Below are 24,687 nucleotides of genomic sequence, written 5' to 3' on the forward strand. Positions count from 1 at the left end.
TGTTAACCACTTAATGCACATGCACATAATGTAGCAGTGTGTGTGTTTCTACAATCACCTCATTCTTAAACAATAAAATAATGAAATGCCTGTTTGCAGACAGTGTTGGCCCTATCTTAGTGATGGATGCCTTGCTTGATTAATGTTCTAACAGGGACCCCTGACTATGTCACCTCGGTTACAAAAATGCTTTTGATGTAATCCCATTTATAATTGCATAGTTAGAAATGGCAGGTAGCAAATTATTATAGAAATTTTATGCAGATGTGATTGACAGTTTTGTCATCATGAGAGTCTGTGTGGGCATGTATTGGTGAGTTTTTGTCCAGAATGTGAAAACACTAAGTAAGCCTGTAATCACAGTATAAATGTGGTGGGTGAGTTTCTTATTAGTAATGATTTAATTAAGTAGGTTTGATACAATGCAAAGAAGTTACCAGTCATGTCTGCAAGGCCATGGGGCTAGAACAGCTGAGCAGACTGACCTAAATTGCAAACTTAAATATGACATGTAGGGGCCTGCTAATCTGTTCTCACTCGAATACTGTGACACATCAGAAATTACCTAATTCCAAACTGTGGGTCATCAGTGTTGAAACATTCTTATGCTATATTTGCCTCAACATAACTCATGGATATTCTGTAAATCTACCATTACATATTTAAGATAACTGCATGGTCAAAAACTAGCAGGTGTCACAACCCACCCTGAGATTGCAGAGTGCTTTCAGTACTGTATGCCTGGCCTTTGGACTGCAGCTGCTCCCATTCCTTACAACCAAACCTACTCCCACAGTCAGAATCCCTAATCGAGATATCAGTGTGGATCAAAAAGGCATACCAAGCCCTTGACCTTGCTGATACAGTGAAGCAGTTTGAGTAAAGTATACATGCGACTGCGTAGCTTTCACCCTTTTATGATCATGTGCTAATAATGCCCATTGAATTCACTCCTACTGCTCAGAAATATCAGAAGTGTTTATTGTTAGCTAAAAAAAAAAAAAAAAACCCACATAGTTTTTAAATAGCCTTTATTTGAAATTATTCACATTTCATTTCTCCCTCCATACAAAAACAGTAGGAGCTGAATTTCAGCAGGCCCCAAACCCCCAATATTAGGAGATATTTCTATGCCTATAACAAAGAAAGTTAACCTTCCTTTTTTGGGGGGGGTGCAACAAAACAAAACTGATGCCTGCAATGAAAAACCCAAGCTTACATGTCTTCATGTAATCATCTTATACTCCCCAACTTAAAAAATAGGCTTCTTAGTACCATTTTCTTATTTACAAAAGATAAAAAAAGTGAAACCAAAACAGATTTTTTTTCAATCTTCCTGCAGCTCTTCAGTGAGTGAGCAACCAAGTTTATGCTCTTTTTAGGGTTTAAAAAAACAAACAAAAAAAAAAAAACACCCTACTTTTCCTTTTCTGGTTCCTCACCAAAGCTTGTGTTTTAAAAAAGTGAAAAAATGTATATATAAATCATTATGGTCGTCAAGGACCCTGTTGGTGTTTTCAGTAATAACTCTCCACAGGAGGTAATACTGGATCTTAGATGTCCATCTCAAACTGGTTGTCATCTGTTGAAACAGGACAGAAGAGAGAGTTGGGAGGTGAGATATAGCCACATCAGAAAGTATTCAGACCCCACTACTTTTTGCACACTTTGTGCTGTAGTTTTCATTTTAAATAAAAAAAAAAAAAATGCTGGAAAGAGATGTGAATACTTTCTGAAACCACTGTACCTGACAGTCGGCTGGCAGTTAACATTTGTTCCAAGCATGGCCACACACTCTAAAGCCCTTATCAATACATTTAAGTCAAGGAAAACAAAAACACACTCAGCTAAAAGGATGTAGTTCAGAAATCCAAACTATCACGGTGTATGTGTTTAGCAACCCAGACAAGGAAGGTCATCCCTAATCTCTGTGCTCTTTAGTTGACAGGAATGGAAAGGGACAGATTTATGGTTGGGTGTATTTCACACGATAATAAATAGCTGCCTGAACTTATCGAAGAATCTAAACTGTTGGTCACACGGCCAGAAAAAGCTCATGGAGATCATGGCCAAAACAAAGTCTTAACTTACAGTATGTAACATAGAATTGTTGTTGTTGTTGTTGTTGAGTCAGAAGCCACTAGCCTAGTTTTAAAGGTACTAAAATCCTGCTTACGCTTATGAGGGCACAGCCTCTAGAAAACTAAACCAACACAATAACTGAGCACTCCTGTCCTGGTTTGCAACACAGCCCCACTGCTGTGCTGCAAAAATGCAGGCATGGCAGTGCAGCAACACATGCTAAATGCTGTATTAGCAAATGCTGAAGACTCATGACAATGTAAAATGAAGAGTCATGGTGAAGACAAAAGGGCTACAAATTCATGGGAAAAGTAGGCACACACACTAGGTTGGAAATAGCAATAGCATTAGAGAGAGGATGTGTAGCAGAGATTCATCAATCTTAAAATGTTTTTTTTCTTATGGAACAGATGTTTATATATGTTTATACATACATATTTAACTGAAACATTACTCCCCTCTATAAATCTAGTCCAACTCAGAGAATAGATCTATATCATGGCATGTTTACCCGCAATGTCCTTCTCTTCTTCCTCAGCCTCCTCTTTGAGATCTTGTAATTTTCCAGTGGGGTGTGTGGCAGGTACTGTTACCCCAGGGATCTGTGGTAGACAGCGTGGCGGCGTTCGGGCAAGAGGGGAATTTCGACAATCCAACAGAAACTTCCTGTCATATATGATGCGGGTACCTGTATTTATGAATGAAAAAGAGAAAACCTGGTGTTTAACCTGCAGTAAACAAACATCAAATGTCACTTAACATGTGATGTAAATAATCTACAAGTAACAGACCCAAATACTGGAATTTCACAAGATCAAATGATAGCCTAGTTATTACTGTATCACCCCGGAGTGTACATCTGGGAAGTTAAGTATTATTATCCTCTACCAGAGGGGATTTGAGAGGTTTGGGGGTGGGATGAAAGCTGCCACTGTAGTGAGTTCTAGGAAATCAAAGCACAACATGTTCTCTCTTTCAAGCAAAAGAGGCCTAAAGATTAAAGTTACATATATCTATCTGCAACATGCTTAGATAAGCATTCCACAGTGGCTTTTCAGTAATTTGCTTTTCATCTGTGGCATGATTTAAACTTAAAGCTCCACACAAACCCTGCGACTTGTCATATCTAACGTCCACAAGGCATGTTTTATGTCTATCACCATTTGGACTTAGGGCAACTCCAAGCAAAAACAGTGTCATTAAAAGCATGTTGTGACAAGCTTGACCAGACGGGTGGAGTCAAGGAGTGGTCTGCTCGTGTTTTTTTTTTTTTTTTTCCCCTGAGTTTCAACCTTTAAGTTCACCCCATCTACGAGGGAAAACATGTTATGCAATAAGCACATGGAGAGCATGGACAAAGGGAAGTAAAGCAGAGGGGGAAGATATAAAGACCTGGGGCAAGGAGGGGGGGGGGGCTGGAATGCAAACTCTAACGCAAGCAAACTATGTAAAAAGGGTCAGTCCAACAACACATGGAGTTTTCTCAGTAGAGTGCAATGTGTTCCACATCAAGTAGAACACAAGTCAAACGTCTGCATTGAGACTACCCATGCTGTGTTTACCAGTGCTGTCAGATGAGAAAAAAAAAAAAAAAACCACTCCCACACTCCCCATGCATTAGACATTTCCTGTCCCTCCTCCTGTTAGCTTGTACAGGATGTTCCTGAAATGCAAAGACAGATTGCACAGCCTCCAACTCCTCCACCACTGCCAGGGGCCAGTCACTTTGTTGTTCTGGCAGTTGGACGAACCCTCTTCAAATCACGAGTCACAAGTCCTGCATCTCTTGTTTGTCTTTAGATGTCAGTGTTCTTTATGCAGCATGTGACTCTAGGTTACTGTGTGACACTGTACTTTGACAACTGGAGAATTACAAACAAGTGGAAGCGCTGCTGCACAGGCTCTATGCTGCATATGATCTGAAGGGTGTTCCTTTTTTTATCTTGATTTCATTTATTGGTTTGCAATAAACAGGTGACGCTGCCAGATCCTTGTTGACAACACAGGTGGCTGCAGCCAGCCTGTGTAGAATGTGAGCAACAATACATGTAACCAACTTTACTTATATTTTCAAAATTGTTTCCATCCTAACATTGTTAATTTAATGGGTGTTTTATCTGCTATTTTATGCACGTTTTGTTTGCAGCTTCTCGCGAGAGCCCCGTACGGTATTTGCACGAATCTAGTAACAGTGACAGTGAGGCACAGATCCAAAGTTAACTAAGTGGTTGAGGAAGGTTTTGTAAAGTGAACCAAAATAAAATTAAGTGGCTTGAATCTGCAAGGGTGACAATATCTCGGGAGAAAACGCAGCACCCCGAAACTTCTCACCTCCTGGCGTAGTGGAGAACAGGGTCCCACCGGGTGTCTGGCTGTAGCAGTCGGGCAGCTGGGACCAGTCCTTCAGGGTGAGCACCCTGGTGGGAATGGGGCAGCTTTTCACTTGGTTTGTACCGGTCGACATGCTGGCTGCTGTGTATCTGGTGAAGGCGGATTGGGCCGAGTGTTTTTAAAAGTCCTCACAGTCGCAGTGAGATGGACGCTCACAACCTCGTATAAACACAAGCGACTTCAAAGTTCAAACTGTGGATGTTTTAAAACGATAACGTTAGTTAAAATGAAAGTTATTAAACTAAAAATTCAAATAAGCTCGGAGTGCAAAGCTTCTGTAAAGTCAGTCGATACACGTCCCCTACCAGACACGACCATACGCTGCATCTGTAGCTGCAACTCGTGATGTTTTTGTGCAACAGCTCCGTGACACGTGGGGCGACGGTTACATGGCGCGAATGTTTTCCATCACAGGACAGTCGGTGAGAGCGGGGATAACACTGAGAAACGCCAATATTCATTATAAAGCAAGTTGAATGCGGCTGTGACTTCAGTCTAGTCTATGTTTTTAAACGTAAACCTAAAACCTACTGCGTTAGTTAATTAAAGTTAATCAATGAATCAGTGAGTTGATTAGAACTTTTTTACTGTTATTTATTTGCTTATATTATCATTCTTACATATTTTATCATTGTATCATGTTTGTTTTTAGCTATTTATTTAAAATGTTAACTGCTTTTATTCTTTTTCTTTTTACCCAGCTTAATTTTCTTGAATTTGAAATTTTTTAACCTGTACAAAAGGTGCTATATAAATAAAGTTTTAATTGATGCATGACATAGAAAAGCATTTAATTCTCACGTTTCAAAACCTCCAGACAGCATTTTACTTTGAAACAATGACTAAATCTATTATTAGTGTATCCTAATATCATACAAGTTGCATTTAAATTAAATTTATAATTGTTGCATCTCTAATAAGGGAGTAGTCCAACAGAAGATTCAAACATCCATCCATCCATCCATCATCTATACTCGCTTATTCCTATATCACAGGGATCTGCTGGAGCTTATCCCAACTCTCTTTGGGTGAAAGGCAGGGGTACACCCTGGACAGGTCACCAGTAAGATTCAAACATCATTCTTAAATTCATCCTCTTATGAGCTGAGCTTTTAATAGGTTTCCTGCCCTTACAAATTTCTTCAATAGAATAGATCGTCAAGTGACTACATGTTAGAAGTGAAGTTGCACCATGAGACACTGTTATTCTCACCAAGCTGAAATACTTCAGGGTAAGCATGTGTTGACATGCGTTTCGGAGTGTGGTTAAAGTATGCAGTATGGAAATTGAAATGCAGGGCTTTGGTAGGTCATAAAACACGCGCACCTCCACCTCGTGCTTGTCACTGTCCTCAACACTGCCTCCTCCAGGCGATTAAGTGTATGGATGTGTGCACGTTTCTCACGAAGAGCTTGTCACAGCTGTTTTTAATCTCTGATCGACTTCAACATCAATAAGTTACCATTGTCTCCTGTATGTTCTCATTTTTTTTCTGTGTTGCGATAACGTTTATCAAGTTTTTTATTTACATTTGACTATTTCTTTTTTGTACATGTTTCGAGCTGTTTTCTTCCTGTATGTTTTAACCGTACTCTGTGATTATGATTGTACATCGGTTTTGTTGATCTATAGATTTTTGAGGAAAAAATAAAAACAGATGGGTTAAATGATCCAAAGCTGTCTCGATCCTGCCTGAATAGATGTCCTATTTGGTTCAGAAATTCACTTAGTTTAAGTTTGACACTAGAAGCCCTTCTTGTTTTTATATGATGTTTACGTTTCCATTTATCTTAAAGTTTTAAGACATGTACACTGGCTACGCGCATGGTTACATCAGACGTTTTGAAGTCATGCAATAATGCGGACACTTGAAGGTTTCAGCCCATACACAGTGAAGCCTGGGACATCTCCAGCTGTTAGATTTTTTAATGGCATTGCTTACGGTTTTATTTCAGAAGATAATTATTTTGTGGGGAATAGTGGTCTCTCCTTGCTGTATTTATACTACAAAGATGTTTTTTTTTCACTGATCAATACACAGACATAAATCAAATATACAAGTCAAAAATAAAAGGACAGGCGCTAAACACCACAACGAGAATAACAGAGAGCGGAGGCGGTGTCTTCCTGCGAGATATTTATCACCGAAAGCACGTAATTGGAAAAAATGAGGCAAAAATCCGCTTCGGCTTCTCATTGGTCCAGAAATATGGAATCAGATGACGTAGTAGTTCCGGGTTTCTAGACCCTGAGGAGAGGTAACTTTCGGTCATTTCTGGGTTTCGGCACGACTGACCTACTGCTGAGGGTAAGAACGCAACAAGCCTGCCTGTTAAGCCGGTTATCACATACTAACTAACCGCTGTAATCTCATTTGCTGCTATTATTCCGTTTTCAGTGTTCTGCCTGGGTTATTGGTGAGAGCGTTGTTGAACAGGGGTTAGCTCCATCAGTATGTCGTTAGCTCATCAACTTGTTCAGTGATAACTGTGCGACCAGCGCGTGGCGGCTTTTGTCATCATGTCTGCCATCCCGCTCATCTCCCATTGTCAGATTACTGATGTTTGACTCGCCTCACGCGTTTGCTGTGAAGCTGTACTCGGGCTCATTCGTAAACTGCTGGCCTCGTTTTCAGTAACGTTATAGCCGTTTGTGGTTTTAGGACGTTTTTGAATGTGTAATTAGTCTTGTAACGACCCTGCCCATGCTGAATTGGGCCATTTCCTTCCTATGTAAGTTAATATTCATTTAGCAATGTCCGTCCAAAATGCACTTTATACTAAAACACCTGTAAGGGTGTTAATGTTAGAACAAGAAATATTATGTGTGTTATAACAGTCGTTACCACATTGGGTTTAAGGCATCATGTCATCTTCCTAAGGATACGGGAGTGCCAAAATATTTGTATAGCTCCCCGCACGTCATTGTTGTAATAATAAATAAATAAAAGGTGTGTTTCAAATTAGAAATTAAACAGAAATAAAGAACATTAGATTGTTCAGTGCTGTCTGAAATGACTGTTTTCACAATCAGGAATGAGGTTTACTATATTTCCTGTTAAAACACAAAAGTGGTTCCTGCTTTACAACGATTTTCTTGTTAACATGTTGTAAAGGATCGACTAAAAATGTAAGCATACAAAGCAGCACTATATTTACTTTCTGCTGTGTAATCACTTCATTTTGGCTCATACAATGGCAACATAAAACATGCGGACCCCTTAGAATTAACTGCTTTTAATTTGACATTAATCAGAATTGATTTGGACACGCAAGGAACTTTGGCTCCTGTACAGTGACCCTCTGTGCTGGTCAGTTCACACAATATGTGATTATGTAGTGTATTATGAAGTGTGATCTCATAACAATAGACAAACATAATGTGCTTGAGCTGCTAATACAAATAATTTTAATTTCTCATGTCCTTCCTGAATACACCCTTGAAGCCTTCACAGTGCTGAAGGAAGAAGTGAGTGAACCCTTGGAGTTTTATGCAAATTTAGGCAGAAAACCATTTTTTTTCCTCAGGGGGTTCACATACATTTTGTTGCAACTGTACATATGTGACGTAGATATAGGGATATGAGTCGCTATTAGTCATACTGTGTGTAAAGTGATGCCTTCAGGATAGGGAGGGTCAGTACATCTCTGACGTATTATTTGTCAAAGGTTAGATCATGCTGTTGAGTAGGTGCATACTGGTAGTAGCATTTATACATCTAGGAACGTTTTTTTTGTTTTTGTTTATTTTTTTTGTCAGATTAGTAGGGAACATGTCTTTTATATAACGTGACAGTAGGTCCTATAGTCTAGCTGGCACCTGTAATTACAGTTACTTTATTATTATACAGCATGTGGCTGCATTCCTTTCCTCTTTGCAGCTGGTTTTGTCACTGGAGGTTATTTACTTTGATGTTGAAATCCAGTTTTTTAAAATCAGTCCATCTATATTGTACTGTGAGGCGATAAGCAAGGCAAACATGCCCTAGAGTGGCCTTTAACTGACCACTGAGTGGGGTGAGGCTCAAGAGTATTGTCATTGGCTGTCTGCAGCTCAATCCTCTTCAACATAGCTCATCAGGGTTGTGGTCATTAGGCAGTGGCCAGTCTGGTCAGAGAGGCTGTGTTTCACCATGGCTTCATCCCTCCATGACCTCTCAAATAACATGCCCTTTATTGTTGAAAACGGAGGTGTTAAGAAACTACGAGGGAGGGACCTTGCTCTGACACCCTCCTGTCTGATCACATATAAACTGAGTTTTGAAAGTTGAAAGACAAAACAAGGTTTGGTGCAGAGCAAGAAGGAGGTGAGTGTCTGACTGTTCAGTGTATTGCTTAGTCAACACAGTGCAATTCTCATGATGGTAGATGATGGTAGACGAGATGTATGACGACCTCTGTTTCCAGACACTTGTTGACATTTGACTGATATTTGGGAAGAAAATTAATCCTGACTGTTGTCTTTGATATTTGACTTCTAAAATCCTTGATTGTCTTTGAACTTTACATAGAAGAAATATTTTCATAAAACAGTTGTGGGACATTTTTTTGGTTTGAGGGATTTTCTCATTCTGAGGATTTTTGTCTCTCACAATTCTCCTTAGAGACCTTAAACATCTTTGGGACCAGCCTGCCATACAAAACTGCTTTAACCACTGCTGCTACTCATTTACGTTCTTTACATACTCTTCCGAAGAACAGCATGGGTCTCCAGGCAGACTCAGCACTCGGGTCTATCCTCCTTTTTCCAGTCCACCTTCTGGTATGGCTGTATTCCATCCTCTCCTTCTTACCCTGGTACTACATCACTGATGCCGGTCAAAAAAAAGCTCTGTCAAAGCGGATAAAGGCCCGTTCTACATCAGGCCGTGCGGAGGGGCCTTACCGCTCTGTGGACCATTTTGATTCCCTGGCCAATGAGGACTTCCCAGGCAAGGACACACTGGATAAACTCTTTGATCATGCAGTGCAGCGCTTTGGACAAGCACAATGCCTCGGCACTCGAGAGGTACTGAGTGAAGAGAATGAGATTCAGCCCAGTGGTAAAGTATTCAAAAAGGTAAGAATCCCTATTATTATTTTTTCTTTTTGTGAGAGATGCTTGTGAGGACAAAAACAGGGTAAACTGACTTTTTTGTCTTCTAGCTGATCCTGGGGGAGTATAAATGGCTTTCTTACAATGAACTGGACTTAGCTGTCAGTCAGTTTGGCAGTGGACTGGCAGCTCTCGGTCAACAGCCTAAAGGTACCATAGCAATCTTCTGTGAAACCAGAGCAGAGTGGATGATCACCGCCCAGGCATGCTTCAGGCGCAATTTCCCATGTAAGCATGTTTGAGCATATACAGAATTGCAGAAGATGTTGCATTACAGTGTGAATAATGCTGTTCATATGTTTTCACTCACTGAGTGTTTTGCATTCATAACAGTGGTAACGTTCTATGCCACACTGGGAGAGGAAGCTATTGCATTTGGACTGAATGAGACTGGAGTTACACATCTTGTTACGAGCGTGGAACTGCTCGAGTCTAAACTGAAAGTGAGTTATTCCCCAACCACAGATAATCACAACCATTCCTTCTGAGAACAAGAGAAGCAGGGATCAAGCCTTTCTCACAACAAGTCATGTCTGCCTTAATAAGATGTAGCCTTAAAAATTATCACAACGTGATTATTTGGGACTAAATAAATGATATTGATGAAAAACCGGGTATGGAGGAAAACATACATACTTTATCTGAGGAATGAATGCAGTGTCTGTTTTTAGCTGTATTCAAATTGGACAAGAAACACTCTATTACTCAATGAATGGTCTTGCAGTGTCACTTTGTATTTTCAGACTGGTGATGCATTTCACTATGACAATTATTGTATAAATTAGGTGCATCAAAATGTGGTTAGACAGACATGTAACATTCTAACATGTTAACATATTTGTGGGCACTTATAGTAGTTCCAATGGGTAATGTCTCACTGTCAAGTTACTGCCCATTATACAGATTATGTCAATGGAAATTGACATAGAATCCTTTTTAATATATGACAGGATGTCATGTGATTGGGCTGCCTGTTTTGATACCAGCATTGTCTTTTGTCTGTCCAGAGTGTATTTACACAGATCCCTAAACTGAAGCATGTAATCTATGTGGACCAGAAGAAAGTGAGTCCAGAAGGCTACCCAGCAGGACTTTCTATCCATAGCATGCAGGCTGTTCAGGAGCTGGGCACAATGCCTGAAAATAGTGTGTATTTCTCTGATGTACCTTGGTTGTGCATCTTTTTTTTAAACAAATTCTGAGGTGAAAGGCTTAACTCTTGCAGGACTAGACAATATGTATTTGTCTTTTAGTGGAGAGGCCAATTGTGAAGCCCCAGCCCTCTGATCTGGCTATGGTGATGTACACCAGTGGCTCTACAGGGAGACCCAAGGGAGTCATGATTGTCCACAGTAACCTAATTGCAGGAATGACAGGACAGTGTGAACGTATCCCTGGACTTGGGTGAGTTTATGTATTGCTCTGTATATATGATTTAATAGTATATCTTTTACCATTCTCCGGCCATGGTTCAGCTTATCCCCAAGCACCTTTCTTCAGACTACATTGGTTGTTCAGGTCAAATCAATTTTTATTTTTATAGGCCAGTGTCACAAATTACAATTTGCCTCAAGGGGCCTTGTACAGCATAAGACAACATCTGATCCCCAAGTCTAATAAGGAACCCACCACTACTCAAAAACCAATAACCAGCATCTAGTGGTATAAAGATATAGACAGCACATTTTTGAGATGGTGTGCACTATATAAAAAAAATTACTAAATGAGAAACCTTCATTGGTCCTTGTGAAAATTAAAACGAGGAATAGAAAACATGCTGCCATCCCTGGCCTTTACTTTCTCTCTTGCTTTGGCAGGCCAAAAGACCTTTACATAGCCTATCTTCCCATGGCTCATGTTCTGGAAATGACAGCTGAAATCTCCTGTGTCACGTATGGTTGTCGGATTGGCTACTCTTCCCCCCAGACACTGTCTGACCAGGTAATACCCAGCACCAACACCTTGTTGTACGTTGTATCTGCCAACACGTTATATTTCTTTATAACAGACCGGGTGTGGTTACCAGTACTAGTCTATTTTATTGCAATTAGCTAAATCATTGATGATGTCTGATATTATCAGTACCTTTAATCATTTTTGTTTGTTCCCTTTAGTCCACTAAGATAAAGAAAGGAAGCAAAGGAGACTGTACTGTGCTCAGACCCACCCTGATGGCAGCTGTGCCAGTAAGAATCATGTGTTATATGTTTTTTTCTGTCCTTTACTCAAAACTTAGTTCTCTCTATCTCTGGGTGCTCAGTTTTACCTTTGTTCTTTTTTGCTCCTATTGATCATCAAATGTATAAATCAATCCTTTATGCTTTGTCCTAAAAAGGAAATTATGGATCGTATCAACAAGAATGTCATGAGCAAAGTGCAGGAAATGAGTTTCATTCAGAAGACACTGTTTACGCTGGGCTACAAATATAAACTAGAGCAGATCAAGAGGGGCTATGACGCACCACTCTGCAACGTGTAAGAGACGACTACATGTGCTTTGTTTGTCTTAGAAATGCGCCTATGTTTTTCAACTTAAAAATTTAACACACTGCAATCTGTCTTTTTAGCCTGTTGTTCAGAAAAGTGAAGAAGCTGCTGGGCGGACGAGTGAGGATGATGTTGTCAGGAGGAGCCCCTTTGTCATCAGCCACTCAGAGATTTATGAATGTATGTTTCTGTTGTCCCGTGGGACAGGGATACGGCCTCACTGAAACCTGTGGAGCAGGCACCATCACAGAGGGTAAGACAGGATTTCAAGTGTATAGGAAGAAAGGAGTGTATGGCTAGGAGTGAATAACAAGGTTACTAAGATATTTTGTCTTTTTATACAGTGGCGGACATCAGCACTGGTCGTGTTGGAGCTCCACTCATTTGTTGTGAGATAAAGCTAAGGGACTGGGCTGAAGGTATGGCTGGGAAAACCTGTTACATACTGTACCTACAATGAATGAGAGCACTTTTTGCCACCACTACTTTTTAATTGCATTATAGGTTTGTTTTTATAATACTTCACTTGCCACTTTATCTCAGGTGGATACACCAGCAAAGACAAGCCAAACCCAAGAGGTGAGATCCTGATTGGTGGTCCCAATATAACTATGGGTTACTTCAGGAATGAAACCAACGATCAAGACTTTTTTGTGGATGAAAAAGGTCAGAGATGGTTCTGCACTGGAGATGTAGGCGAGATTTACCCCGATGGCTGTCTGCAGATAGTGGGTACGTATATTGTATATATGTTTTCAAACCAGCTACACCAGGGCCACCAGATACATATAATATGATTCCCAGTCACCAGGCACACCATTAATGCTTAATTTCATAGCACTGCTCTGCAGTCAATGTTGTCGTAATGTCTGACACGCAAACTCTGCACTTGGTAACAGAGCACTGTTTTTATATTTTCATGAAGACCGCAAGAAAGACTTGGTCAAGCTGCAGGCTGGGGAGTATGTGTCTCTCGGAAAAGTTGAGTCTGCCCTGAAAAACTGCTCACTCATAGACAACATCTGTGCTTATGCAAACAGGTGAGTAAGTTTCCCTTGTTTATTTTAGAAAGGTTAAAATGGGAAATGTGATTTAGTGTTTTATTTCTTCCATATTTATATGTTGGAATACATTTGATATGCTGGGCATTTAAAATGAAAGCATTAAATAACAAGTTAGAGTTTTATTCTGAAAGTACATTCTACAGAGGAGACAAGAGGAAATAAGTATAAATATATCAACTGACCTGTTGAAAGCTATGAGAGTTTCTGTAAATTTTGATAAATTTAAATACATAAAACCAAATACTTCTTGACTTTTAGTGTGCAGGTCTGAAAAGAGTTTAACCACATGGGGGGAGGAGTTTACCCTTTCATTATTTTTGTTTTGCTTGCTTGTCTTGTCTAGTTGCTTCTTTATTTGCTTCAGTTTGCTTATTTGCAAAATGTTGGCATTCTTGTTACAATGGCTATGCTTGTGAAAACTAGATGTTTTACACTGTCCCCATAATAAAAGTATGGGGACTAAATATCAGTGACAGCTGAGGAAACCACAAAACCTATACCACATATAGCAAACAACTGAAAGTAACTACGAAATCACACAGCTCTGAACCACAACTGAAAGCAAGAACATTCAACCAAACAAGAAACCAAATTAAATGGTATTAAATTGTGCAGAGTGCTGATGTGGTGTTAACCTGAATATGAGTGCACAGATCCACTCAGCAAACCCCCCCCCCCCCCCCCAAAAAAAAACCACATTTGTTGTTTGCATCCATGTGAGGTTGACATTTGCTTTATCACTTGGAATAGGGTCTGTGAAAGTTGTGTGGTGAGAAATCCCCGATATTCACATTTCACCTGTAGCAGTCGTGTATTGTCAAAACTAGACTAATGGAGGGCCATCACAGATCTGAAAGGCCCAGATGGAGCAGTGTTTCCTGTTTAGTGCAACTATGACAAAACTGATCCAAACTAGTCTGAAATCCTGCATCTGAATCAAGAAAAACAGATCTAATGATTGAGGTAAAACAATTAATACAAATTACATAATTAAGAGCTGATGCAAAACAACATCAAGTACAATGATAATACTTACTAAACTATAAATCCCTTAAGTACTTGTATGCATTTGTAAGCAATTTGGAGCTATAACATATGGATGAAATTGCATAAGCAAAGCTTCTTTTTTTCACGATAAATGTATTTCAATGTACTTTCTCACATACCACATTAAACCAATTCATGTTCATTACATCAGTTTTTTTCAGTAATACCAACTGACTAAATGTAGTGAAACTCAGACATTAGTTACATATGGCAGATGCAAAATATATAATTCTAAAAAATATATAAAATATATATCTATTTTGTGGTGAGTTTGTTTATTTTGTTAGTATGTAACTTAGTAAAGGTTCCTACCTTTAAGGAAAACTTCAAATTAAATTAAATTGCAGCTTCAGCTTCTTTTAGTGCTTTCTTTTTTTCTACTGTTTCAGTTGTTTATTGAAGGCACATCTATTCAATGGATTGCACAGTAAACGAATACAAACAGTGAAAAGGTACAGATAAGATAAATAATATCATGTGATGTGCAACTGCGCCTAGTGCACAGTGTAACTGCATCTAACCTTGTACATAACGGTAAGGTGACTTTCTCGTTATGGCATCAAAAGTATGTGTAGCTGCCCTCAGACATCTTGCTGGTGCTACATCTTTAAATTGAACAGTCTTGATCACGTGTGCATTTTCTGAGTAATTCTAGCCTTTTCTTAGACTTTTATCAACTGTATTTCTTATATTATTTCTTACAGTGACCAGAACTATGTGATCAGCTTTGTGGTTCCCAACCAGAAAAAGTTGACAGAACTGGCCAAACAGAGAGGCATAGTTGGAACATGGGAGGAGATCTGCACTCACCCCGACATGGAAAAAGAGGTTCTGCAGGAGATCAAAGTGGTTTCTGGCAACAGTAAGTTTTTTTTTTTTTTTTTTAATTATCTTAATCTTTATGCAGTCTTCTTACTGTTGTCCTTATCTGCACCTAAACATGTTTGTTCTATATGTTATGTACCAGTATTTTAGTAGAATAAAGGTAAATATTGACTATATTATACTGTGTATATGTAAATGTGGGTGAAACTGACTGTTTTCTACCTTTTCACCTTTCATCCACATAGTTAAGCTAGAGCGATTTGAGATTCCACTGAAGGTGCATCTGAGTCCAGAGCCATGGACTCCTGAGACAGGCCTTGTCACAGATGCGTTCAAGCTGAAGAGGAAAGAGCTGAAGAACCACTATCTCCATCACATAGAAAGGATGTATGGGGGCAAATAACTTGACAATTCCACCCAAGAAATCCCATTATTGCCATAACCATTGTTGTGATCTGTAAATAATCCTCCTTTTAGGATTTTGATGCTGTTTGTAAACAATAGGTGTCCAAATGAACAGAAGCAGATGAGGCTGTAGATAGTTGTAGCTGCTGATTCGTCTATGCTGCTTTTCATTCGTTTCAATGAAGGTTTGATTGTCAAAGAAATGCACTGAAGGGGAAATACTTATTCCATGAGATGGGTTGCAGACCAATACAGCACTCATGCCACCCATTAAAATGTCTTGGCACTTAGGTAGCTTACAAAAAAGTACCACTCTCCTCCCCACATCTGCATTGTGGTCTCTTTTCTTGAAAATATTAGTCATCATGTAGAGTTTTTTTTTTTTTTTTTTTGGTATATTTTGAATACTGATGTTACTGTGCCTTCAGTCTGCAGTACTTGTGTATTCAAGCAGAAGTGGCATCTAGATGAAAATAAGTAGTTAGTGTGTTTGTTTCAAAAATGGATTAACTGCCATATGTTTACTTGAGATATTAGGAAAAATGTCTACACCCACAGACAACACTGACATGGATCACAGAGAACTTTCTCACGATCATGTCTGTTTATCCATTTCATTTTTGCAATTGTTTTATTTATTGTTATTGTGGTGATTTATTCAGAAAATCAGACCAAAATATGTTAACAGGAATGACTCAGGAAGATAAGTAACATTTTAATATATGAAATTGTCAAAGGTGGGTAGTTTATGTGGAAAGCACTTACATCTAAACAATTGTGGGCACCTTATTTATAAAAGTGCAAGCATGCTGAACTACAAACTACTAAAATGCTTGCAGGCTTTAGCTGTAGTGAAATCTGCCATACTGTAATACTGTGCATATTTTACCTCAGTTAACAGGTTATTGTACAATTTCACATCAGAAGATTACCAGGAGTTTGGTCTGTTCATTTCAAAATTCTAGGAGTGTTTTCTCTGTATTTTTCAATGTTTTGTCGTGTTGATGGATTTGCATCATTAAACTAAAGGATGTTCATTTGTATTTGTTATTATGATCACAAGGGTTGTTTGACATTTCAGAAATAAACATCTTTTCATATTCAGTGTTAGATGACATTTTTATTTTATTACAAAAACACAGAAATAAACTAGTGGCACGTTAATTCTAAAGGTCATGACCACTGAGATCAGCTATTCCAGTCTTGAAATCTGAAACAGTCACTGGCAATCTTCCAAACAGGCTGGTCGTTGTTGGGTGAAGCCTGAGCTGTTAAAAGAAAATTCTGGTTGAAGAAGCGCTGTTTGCTCCCTTCAAACTTGACTGTCCCACCAGTCACCACGAGCAGTGTAGTCTGGCCTTGGGTTGCTTGTTCTGTGAATGAAGAAAGGACACAGTGATGCCCAAGTACACCTTCACTAGAAGAACATCTGACTTTTCACTTTAATTATACTTGACATTTTAATGTCCTGCATCATGTAAACAAGTGGCACCTAAAAAAGTTTTGAGTTGCTAAACTAACCGTGAACTGGCTGGCAATCCAGTGTGTGAACTTGGAACTCGCTCGATGGCAGCGTCTCAAAAAACTCGCTCAGAGCGTCCTGTCCTGACACTGCATTTCCATTCCACACCAGGGTCGCCTTGTCCAGGTACAGCCGTGTCAAGTTCTAAGTGATAAGAGCCAGTAAATAAAGATTATTAAGAACAACATCAACATCAGCTACAAGCTAGAGTCCACACTCTAATACTGATATCAGTATTTGAGAAAAAAAAAAAGAACAGTGGATTCTTTTTGGGACATAAACATCTTGAAAACATGTTTGTTTATGAACTGTGACCCAAGATGTGTGTTTATGGAACATTTTGAGCTATTTTGAGCGTGGTACAGCATGAGATATGCTTCTGTAACATTATTGCCACCTTCTGTCTCGACTCCTCCATTACCTTCCCTTACTCTGTATTCATTTATTTACTCTGGTTGCCTTAAAATACTCAAAAAATATGTTTTTTTCCCTTCCCCTCCCCACTACATTTATATTGTAAAATATATTTTTAAAAATTATTTCTGATCATCCCAACCTCTGTAACTGCTGAACCATGCCTACCTTTCCATCTGGTCTGGTGTATTTTATTGTTTTTTTTTTTTTTTCAGTATTCACTTGACTTGCTCTAATGCACGCTTTAGGCAGTACACTTGTTTACAACTTTTAATAGTATATATTTAGCTTTTATCTTTTTGTGCTTATTTCTTTCTTTATAATTAGTTATTTGCCCTGCTGTCCTCTAAACTAAGCTTTCAACAGATACATGCTGACGTCAATATTTTTTCTACTTATGCTAAATCTTCCTCCAGGTGCAGGAAGTCACCTGAGCGCTCAGATATCTCTCAGATAACTAGGGCCTGTGCTCAGCGGAATGAGAGGTTTTTCACTTGCAAGAAGAAAAAGAAAAATACGCACCCTTCTTTTCTTGTCCATGCAGTCGTAATAAATGTTGACAAACTCTTCAGAATATCTGCATGACTGATCGGCATGGGTCCGGAAATCCTAGTGTGACACCACTTATTAAATGCTGCTCCCCATCAAGTGAAGTCACAGTGTCTGAGGCTAAAAGACGCACACTGGAAGCTGGCTAACTGATGTTAGCAAAACACTGCGTGAGCGAGTTCATTTCAGTATAAAAGCGTAGCGAGTATTTGAAACTTACCAGCGTGTTTGCCATAAGTACAGATGTACGGAGCGACACAATACTGAGTATAGGTACTACTATCAAGAGTGGAAAATGTTTTCAAGCATCAATTTTGGTGTGTCTTCTTTATTTTTGTTCATTTAGCACGCCACACAGCCATTTTGCTGTATGTATTACTTCCTCCGGACACCGGCCTTACCTACCAAAATAAAACATATGTACTGCCGTGGTTGACCATGTGGGTCTGATGTTTCCCCATCGGAGTTTGAAGAACCTGCAACATTGAGGTTTCTTCAACATTAGACATTTCTAACTTTACCATTAATTCTGCAGATTTTTTCTTTTACTTCTGCCTCCCTTTCTCACTCTTGAAAAGAGTGCCAATTTATTTTTTCCTTCTTTGCTTTCCTTTTTTTCACTTCCTCTTCTCTGTCTTGTAACAACATTCTATAACCACACATTTACCTCATTTATCCGCCATTATTTTAGCACTGGGACTGGTGCTTAAACTTCTCCTGGGCTTATAACATACACACAATAAGTTCTCACTCACACCTATCTTTCCATTTCATTGTATGGTCAGATCTTATCACACAAACGCTAGCTTTGGATAACTTTCTTCAGCCAGGTAGTTTATATAACACGTTCGTTCCAAGCAACATACGTTTATTGTACACACATTGTGCATACAAGACACTGAAGAAGTCACCACAAAGCTTATGAAACTATCACCTCATTCATATGCCCAATTCAATATGTTGGACACATTCTAAGATGGTTCTCATTGACAATAATAGCTTACTTCTACAGTACTGTATTAATTTTCATGTTTTCCTCGTACAGGTCGTTTCCTTATAAACCATATGGCTTCCCAAAGGAAGACTTACTTTTGTAATCCTCAGCCAGTGGTGTTTTCTCGTTGTTTCTTTTTTTCTTTTTCTTTTTTGTTTTTTGGCTGCTTATTTTTCCATCATCTGGCATCTGTCCCTCACAGACTCAGTGGTCTCGCTACCATGAAGGGATTACAAAACTCACGTGACTACCTTATCTCTCAAGCTTAACATACACACACCTAGGGTTTTCTTATTCATTACTTAACAGAGACATACAAACGAAATGATTCATAACACTGTACTCACTCATTAAATGAATGGAGCATCCACTGTCCCACCACCTGTTCTGACGGCGAGATCCAGGCCCCCATTAGTTGGAGCCAAACCTTTCCTTAGTTTTTAAAATTTACTACCAGTGGTTTACCTTCCGTCTAGAACAGGCGCTGGTCAGTGACATGTCCATCCCATTCTCGTCGCCAAATTGTCGTAGAAATTCGTTTTTGGTAATTCTCAAAACCAAACACAAGTGTGATGAATCATCTCAGGTTTAATTACATGCGCATGGAGAACAAACAACCACACACCCTCACACTCACTCCTATGGACAACCAATCAACCTAACATGCATATTTTTGGACTGTGGGAGGAAACCAGTAAACCCACACAAGCACTGGGAGAACATGCAAACTGCAAACAGAAAGGCCGGATTGCAAACCCAGGACCTCTTCGCTGTGAGGCAACAGTGCTAACCACTCAGCCACCATGCTGCCCCATTTGAGTATTTCACTCCCTAAGGTAATTTTATACTTTAAATCAATAACATTTTCTTCTCCTTGATTTTATTTATTTATTGTTTTTTTTTCATGTTACAGTTCTATATAAAAATACAAACATATACCATGTGGAGTTTATGGAATACATTCTTGAAGATAAAAAACTAATTCCCGTTACTTCTGGTTTGTGACCTCTTACACACATAGGTAGATTATACATTATTTTGCTGAGTAAATTAATAGAGAAAATAAAAAATAGCAAACAAATAAAACAAAATAAAAGAATAGACAGTAAATATGTGTAACAGAATTTGACCCAAACACAACTTCTCAGATTGAGTTTATCTCTTGACCCTTTTATGACCTTACTTTATGTAGGCAAAATAATGCTAATTCTATGCTTTTACTTGAATTATTTAAAAAAAAGTTTAAGACTTAAAACTGTAACAGAGTATTTTTAAACCGTGGTGTATTAATACCTTTATTTACGTAAAGGCTCTGAATAATTCTTCATCACTGCAGGTCACTGGTTAGGCATTTCCTTGACCGTATTTTATTTTGAAGAGGAAAATCCGACCCATGCGGAAGTAGAGTTCAAAACTTCCTGAGTCATTGCTCATCTGCGTCTTTACGTTGCTGCAGTTACAAATATTTGGTTTGGTTTTTAATCGAACAATGGAGGGTTGTGTATCAAACGTGGAGGTGTGTAATTACGCTTACACCGGGCAGTTTGAGAAATTAAAACAGTGCATTCTGTCTGATAAAACGCTTGCCTGCAAAACAGACCAGGTAAGAATGTATGACCCAGGAAATCCCTCACAGCAGTGTTTTTGTTAGCCTGAAGTACTGAGGAAAAATAAGATTTCAGCGACAGTATTTTTCACGGTTTTATGCTGAACTTCACGTCATTTCAGGACCGCAGAACCGCCCTGCACTGGGCTTGTTCCGCTGGCCACACCAACATTGTGGAGTTTCTGCTTGACCTGGGAGTTGAAGTGAACCTGCAAGATGATGTAAGTGATACATGTTTCTGGGCAAAACCAGTGTGGTGCAGTGTTTTGTCCTGTAAGGCTATGGTTGGGGATGACAACTGATACAAGGTGAACTCTACAAAATAATATAGTCCTATTGCAACCACAACCCAAACTGTGGCTGAAAAATAGCAGAGTAGAATAATGTAGTTAATTAACATCAGGGGTGGTTCTAGGATCAGACTTTTACCAATTATCCCAGTAAACTCAGAACAGTCAGCATCTGTATTTGCTAAAATCTTCTTCTCCTTTTGGCTGCTTCCTTCAGGGGTCGCCACAGCGAATCATCTGCCTCCATTTAACCCTATCCTCTGTATCCTCCTCACCCACACCAACTATCCTCATGTCCTCCTTCACTACATCCAAGAACCTCTTCTTTGGTCTTCCTCTAGGCCTCCTTCCTGGCAGCTCTAACCTCAGCATCCTTTTACCAATGTATTCACTGTCCCTCCTCTGAACATGTCCAAACCATCTCAATCTGGCTTCCCTGGCTTTTTCTCCAAAACATCTAACATGAGCTGTCCCTCTGATGTCCTCATTCCTGATCCTATCCATCCTCGTCACTCCCAGAGAGAACCTCAACATCTTCTTTGCTAACATCAATTTTTCATATTACTTTTGACTATAATCTCTACCATGAAATTCCTACTTCTTCTACTTTGCTTTTACATGCATGACGGATTACAAAAAAACAAGTTATTTAGCATACAGCAAACTATATTCTCCAAGTTCATTATTATTATTTTTTAGGGGTGCTGAGATTAAATTTAGAAGTGCCAGAGCACCCCTACAAAAGGTCTAAAATTGCCCCATTAACTGTTTGTTTCACCCCTTGCACAGAAGAACTTATAAGGGCCCTATAAAGAATGTTTTATATAATGTAGGTTTTTAATGATTTTTTTTTTTTTCAAGTAACAGTGTCATTTGTGTTGATATTTAGGTTGATGTAATGAGGGCTACTTCAGTGATACATTGATGCCCAAATAAACAAAACAAAAAAGATAAATAGCAATGTACTACAATATTATGGTCTAGAATCCAAACTGACTTCAGATAAAGCACAATCTGATGTGATGTGTTATTTCCCAGGCTTCATGGACACCTCTTCACATTGCTGCATCTGCAGGCAGAGAAGACATAGTGAGATCTCTAATATGCAAAGGAGCTCAGCTGAATTCAGTAAATCAGAACGGATGCACCCCTCTACACTATGCCGCTTCTAAAGACAGATATGAGGTAAGGTTCCCATGTTGCAGTAACAAAAACTGATATTATGATCATATTATGCTATATGCGTGTAATCTTAAAATTAGCTTTACACATTGTTCCAGTGTCACATTGTGAACCTTCTCGGTGTCGTGTGCCAAACTCAACAAGATACCATTATTGAGATTGTGCCCACCTGATGACCCTGTAGACTTAACTGCACTCTCACACCTACACTGAGGCCCTATTTTGAAGTAATGAAAACAATACCATTAGTAGGTTAGCAATGAGAACAACACAGGATATATTATGCGACCAGGTTTAGGATAGAGAGGGTTGGAGCATGATTTTGTCATGGGGCCTTCAAGATTTATGACGGTGTGGCCTGATAACCCCCTCTTTGGGGCCACATGGCAGCGGGAATCTAAGTAGGGAGCTTCCATATGAAGGCTCATCGATTTCTTGGCACATTCCATTGTATATTTTGGTAACTGTAAAGCTATTGTACAGTTCTTCTCATTTGTGAAAATATTACTGTTCCTTCTCTTAACATAATATTTAAGTGAAATTATATATCTTTGAGACATTTGATGATATCACCTTTGATATCATACTAATTTAAAATAAAAAAAAAAAGAACACAGCAAAAGAGATGTGCCCAGTATTAACTGTAAAGTAAATACCAGTGGCAAGCCTTGCTTAGCATTAAATGCTGTACATCCAGCAACACTCAACCACCTGCCACATGTTGTAAATTATGATCATATTGTGCAGTCTTACTGAACATACAGGTACATGTATGATTGAAGGTAAATACAGACATCAGTACATCAATATATCTGCAAAATACCTGTATCTGGTTCACATTTTTAAACGTTTTCTGGTTTTATATAGGCTAAACAATTTATAAAAATAAAATAATAAAAATAAATACTTGCTGTTTCTTTTTTCATTGAGGTATAATTATCACTTGGATTAATCATGTACTGGAGAATAACATTGCTTTCTATTTCATAAAATATTTTCCAGTACTTTGTTTTAATTGCTTAGTAGAACGGGATGTTTAACATTTTCAGACCACCACCATTGGTGCACACTGGTAGCATTGCTAGTTCTGTACCAGAAACTACTACTACTATTTTAGTTGGGAAATTTATGGCGTTTTATTGGTTCCACACTTTCACATTCCATTCCCATTTATTTGGAAAAACCAAACCATATCCTATATCATCATAATGATGTCACATCACATGCTTTGAGTGAGAAAGCCACACAGGAAGTGGGCAACCCCACATTTGTCCATAACCATTCATTAACAAATTGTGAAAAAACACTTGTACTTACTTCTGCTACAAACTACTAAACCAGGTTTACTTTGTGAGGTATGATGAGCAATGGGATTCCAAAGATGGGTTGGTATTTCTCAGGCCATCCATTACATAATCATCTATTGGTAAAAAAAAAAAAAAGATGAAGGACACTTATTTATTATATACTAACTATAAACATTAGCTGTATATAATTTGTATTTGGCATGGAATTATGACACAGAAAAGGTCTTTCCTGACCACTGCAGAGGGTGTCAATGTGCAGAAGGTTACAAACAATAGACATCTTTCTTCATGAATGTATTTGTTGGATGAAATGAGAAACTTTAACATAATTTTCTGTGAGTCTGAGAAACTTAGGACTTAAGTCTTGGTCTCACTTCCTAAGCAGGGTTAAGGCTTTGACATAATGACATGGGCTTGTCTTTCTGAAACCAGCAGAACAGGATTTGAAAAATGTGTATTTGGTGTGAATGGGGAAATAGAGTTAATTTAAAAACAGCATACATGTTACTGACTTGTCACTAACAGTTACGTCTTTATAGATTGCCCTGCTGCTGTTGGAAAACGGAGCAGACCCCAATGCCACTGACAAGTTGGAGTCCACCCCCCTTCACAGAGCTTCTGCCAAGGGCAATTACCGTCTCATCCAGCTGCTCCTGAAACAGAGTGCCTCAACCAACATCCAAGACTCCCAGGGCAACACACCACTGTATGTGTAATACATACTGGTATAGTCTTTAAAATGCTGTAGGCTGAGATGAACAAATCCGAGTACCCTTCACTTAAATTCATGTTTTTTCACTTAGCTTTAGTGGTACGCAGCCATGAAGATAGGTTTGGTTTTATTTGCTTTGAATTTCAGTCTGAGATTTTTACCTCTACCCTAATATGACAGAAGTGAATGCAACTTATGTGGCGCTGAAAATGAAAATTCTGTTTGCATTTCTTTTACCAGCCACCTAGCATGTGATGAGGAGCGTGTTGAAGCAGCCAAGTTACTGGTGGAACATGGGGCCAGCATCTATATTGAGAATAAGGAGGAGAAGACCCCTCTCCAAATAGCCAAGGGTGGTTTGGGAAACATACTTCGTCGAATTGTGGAAGGATGATGCATTTACTGACCTACAGTAGAGGTCATGTTCCAGCTTGTTTCCCCACCATGGCCTTCTGCATTATACAAAGTCTGATCCCAGTCAGCCCCAAGTGTGGCATATTGGGATGTGTAATTGGTGGAGGGTTAGACAGTGTCAGAGAGCGAAAGTGGACTGAACTGCATCCTTATCAGCTGCTCAGATGGGTTTTTGATGCTGTGCAGACATTAGTTGTCTAACTAAAAAGACTCTGTCTATTCAACATTGCAGCCTATTTTCCTATTAAGTTCGAATTGTTCCAAAACATCCTAAATAAAAGTAAGTGTTCAGCCTGTTAAA

At 38.9% G+C, this 24,687-nt stretch overlaps 4 protein-coding genes across 4 annotated transcripts; 2 read left to right on the forward strand and 2 right to left on the reverse strand.

The window, feature by feature from the left end:
- Positions 1-1,014: 1,014 nt before the first annotated feature.
- Positions 1,015-4,827, reverse strand: eif4ebp3l (eukaryotic translation initiation factor 4E binding protein 3, like). The gene is made up of 3 exons (XM_026331059.2): positions 4,414-4,827; positions 2,594-2,770; positions 1,015-1,582 (listed from the first exon to the last, which is right to left on the reverse strand). The coding sequence occupies exons 1-3, from the start codon at positions 4,544-4,546 to the stop codon at positions 1,554-1,556; spliced, it is 339 nt and encodes a 112-aa protein (XP_026186844.1). The 5' UTR covers positions 4,547-4,827; the 3' UTR covers positions 1,015-1,553.
- Positions 4,828-6,717: 1,890 nt separating this feature from the next.
- Positions 6,718-16,433, forward strand: acsl4a (acyl-CoA synthetase long chain family member 4a). The gene is made up of 15 exons (XM_026330282.1): positions 6,718-6,782; positions 9,078-9,532; positions 9,619-9,796; positions 9,902-10,011; positions 10,576-10,714; positions 10,822-10,972; positions 11,386-11,509; positions 11,683-11,754; positions 11,904-12,043; positions 12,136-12,308; positions 12,400-12,474; positions 12,599-12,787; positions 12,981-13,095; positions 14,871-15,028; positions 15,237-16,433. Exons 2-15 carry the CDS (start codon positions 9,176-9,178, stop codon positions 15,392-15,394), a joined length of 2,139 nt encoding a protein of 712 aa, XP_026186067.1. The 5' UTR covers positions 6,718-6,782; positions 9,078-9,175; the 3' UTR covers positions 15,395-16,433.
- A 63-nt stretch (positions 16,434-16,496) lies between these two features.
- nxt2 (nuclear transport factor 2-like export factor 2) lies at positions 16,497-18,263 on the reverse strand. Its single transcript, XM_026330283.1, has 4 exons — positions 18,102-18,263; positions 17,855-17,941; positions 16,918-17,062; positions 16,497-16,769 (listed from the first exon to the last, which is right to left on the reverse strand). The coding sequence occupies exons 1-4, from the start codon at positions 18,114-18,116 to the stop codon at positions 16,585-16,587; spliced, it is 432 nt and encodes a 143-aa protein (XP_026186068.1). The 5' UTR covers positions 18,117-18,263; the 3' UTR covers positions 16,497-16,584.
- Positions 18,264-20,289: 2,026 nt separating this feature from the next.
- On the forward strand, positions 20,290-24,687 carry psmd10 (proteasome 26S subunit, non-ATPase 10). Its single transcript, XM_026331025.1, has 5 exons — positions 20,290-20,478; positions 20,604-20,702; positions 21,810-21,956; positions 23,800-23,966; positions 24,213-24,687. The coding sequence occupies exons 1-5, from the start codon at positions 20,365-20,367 to the stop codon at positions 24,364-24,366; spliced, it is 681 nt and encodes a 226-aa protein (XP_026186810.1). The 5' UTR covers positions 20,290-20,364; the 3' UTR covers positions 24,367-24,687.

The sequence above is a fragment of the Mastacembelus armatus genome, chromosome 10, assembly GCF_900324485.2.
Source record: "Mastacembelus armatus chromosome 10, fMasArm1.2, whole genome shotgun sequence".
NCBI classification, from domain to species: Eukaryota; Metazoa; Chordata; class Actinopteri; order Synbranchiformes; family Mastacembelidae; genus Mastacembelus; species Mastacembelus armatus.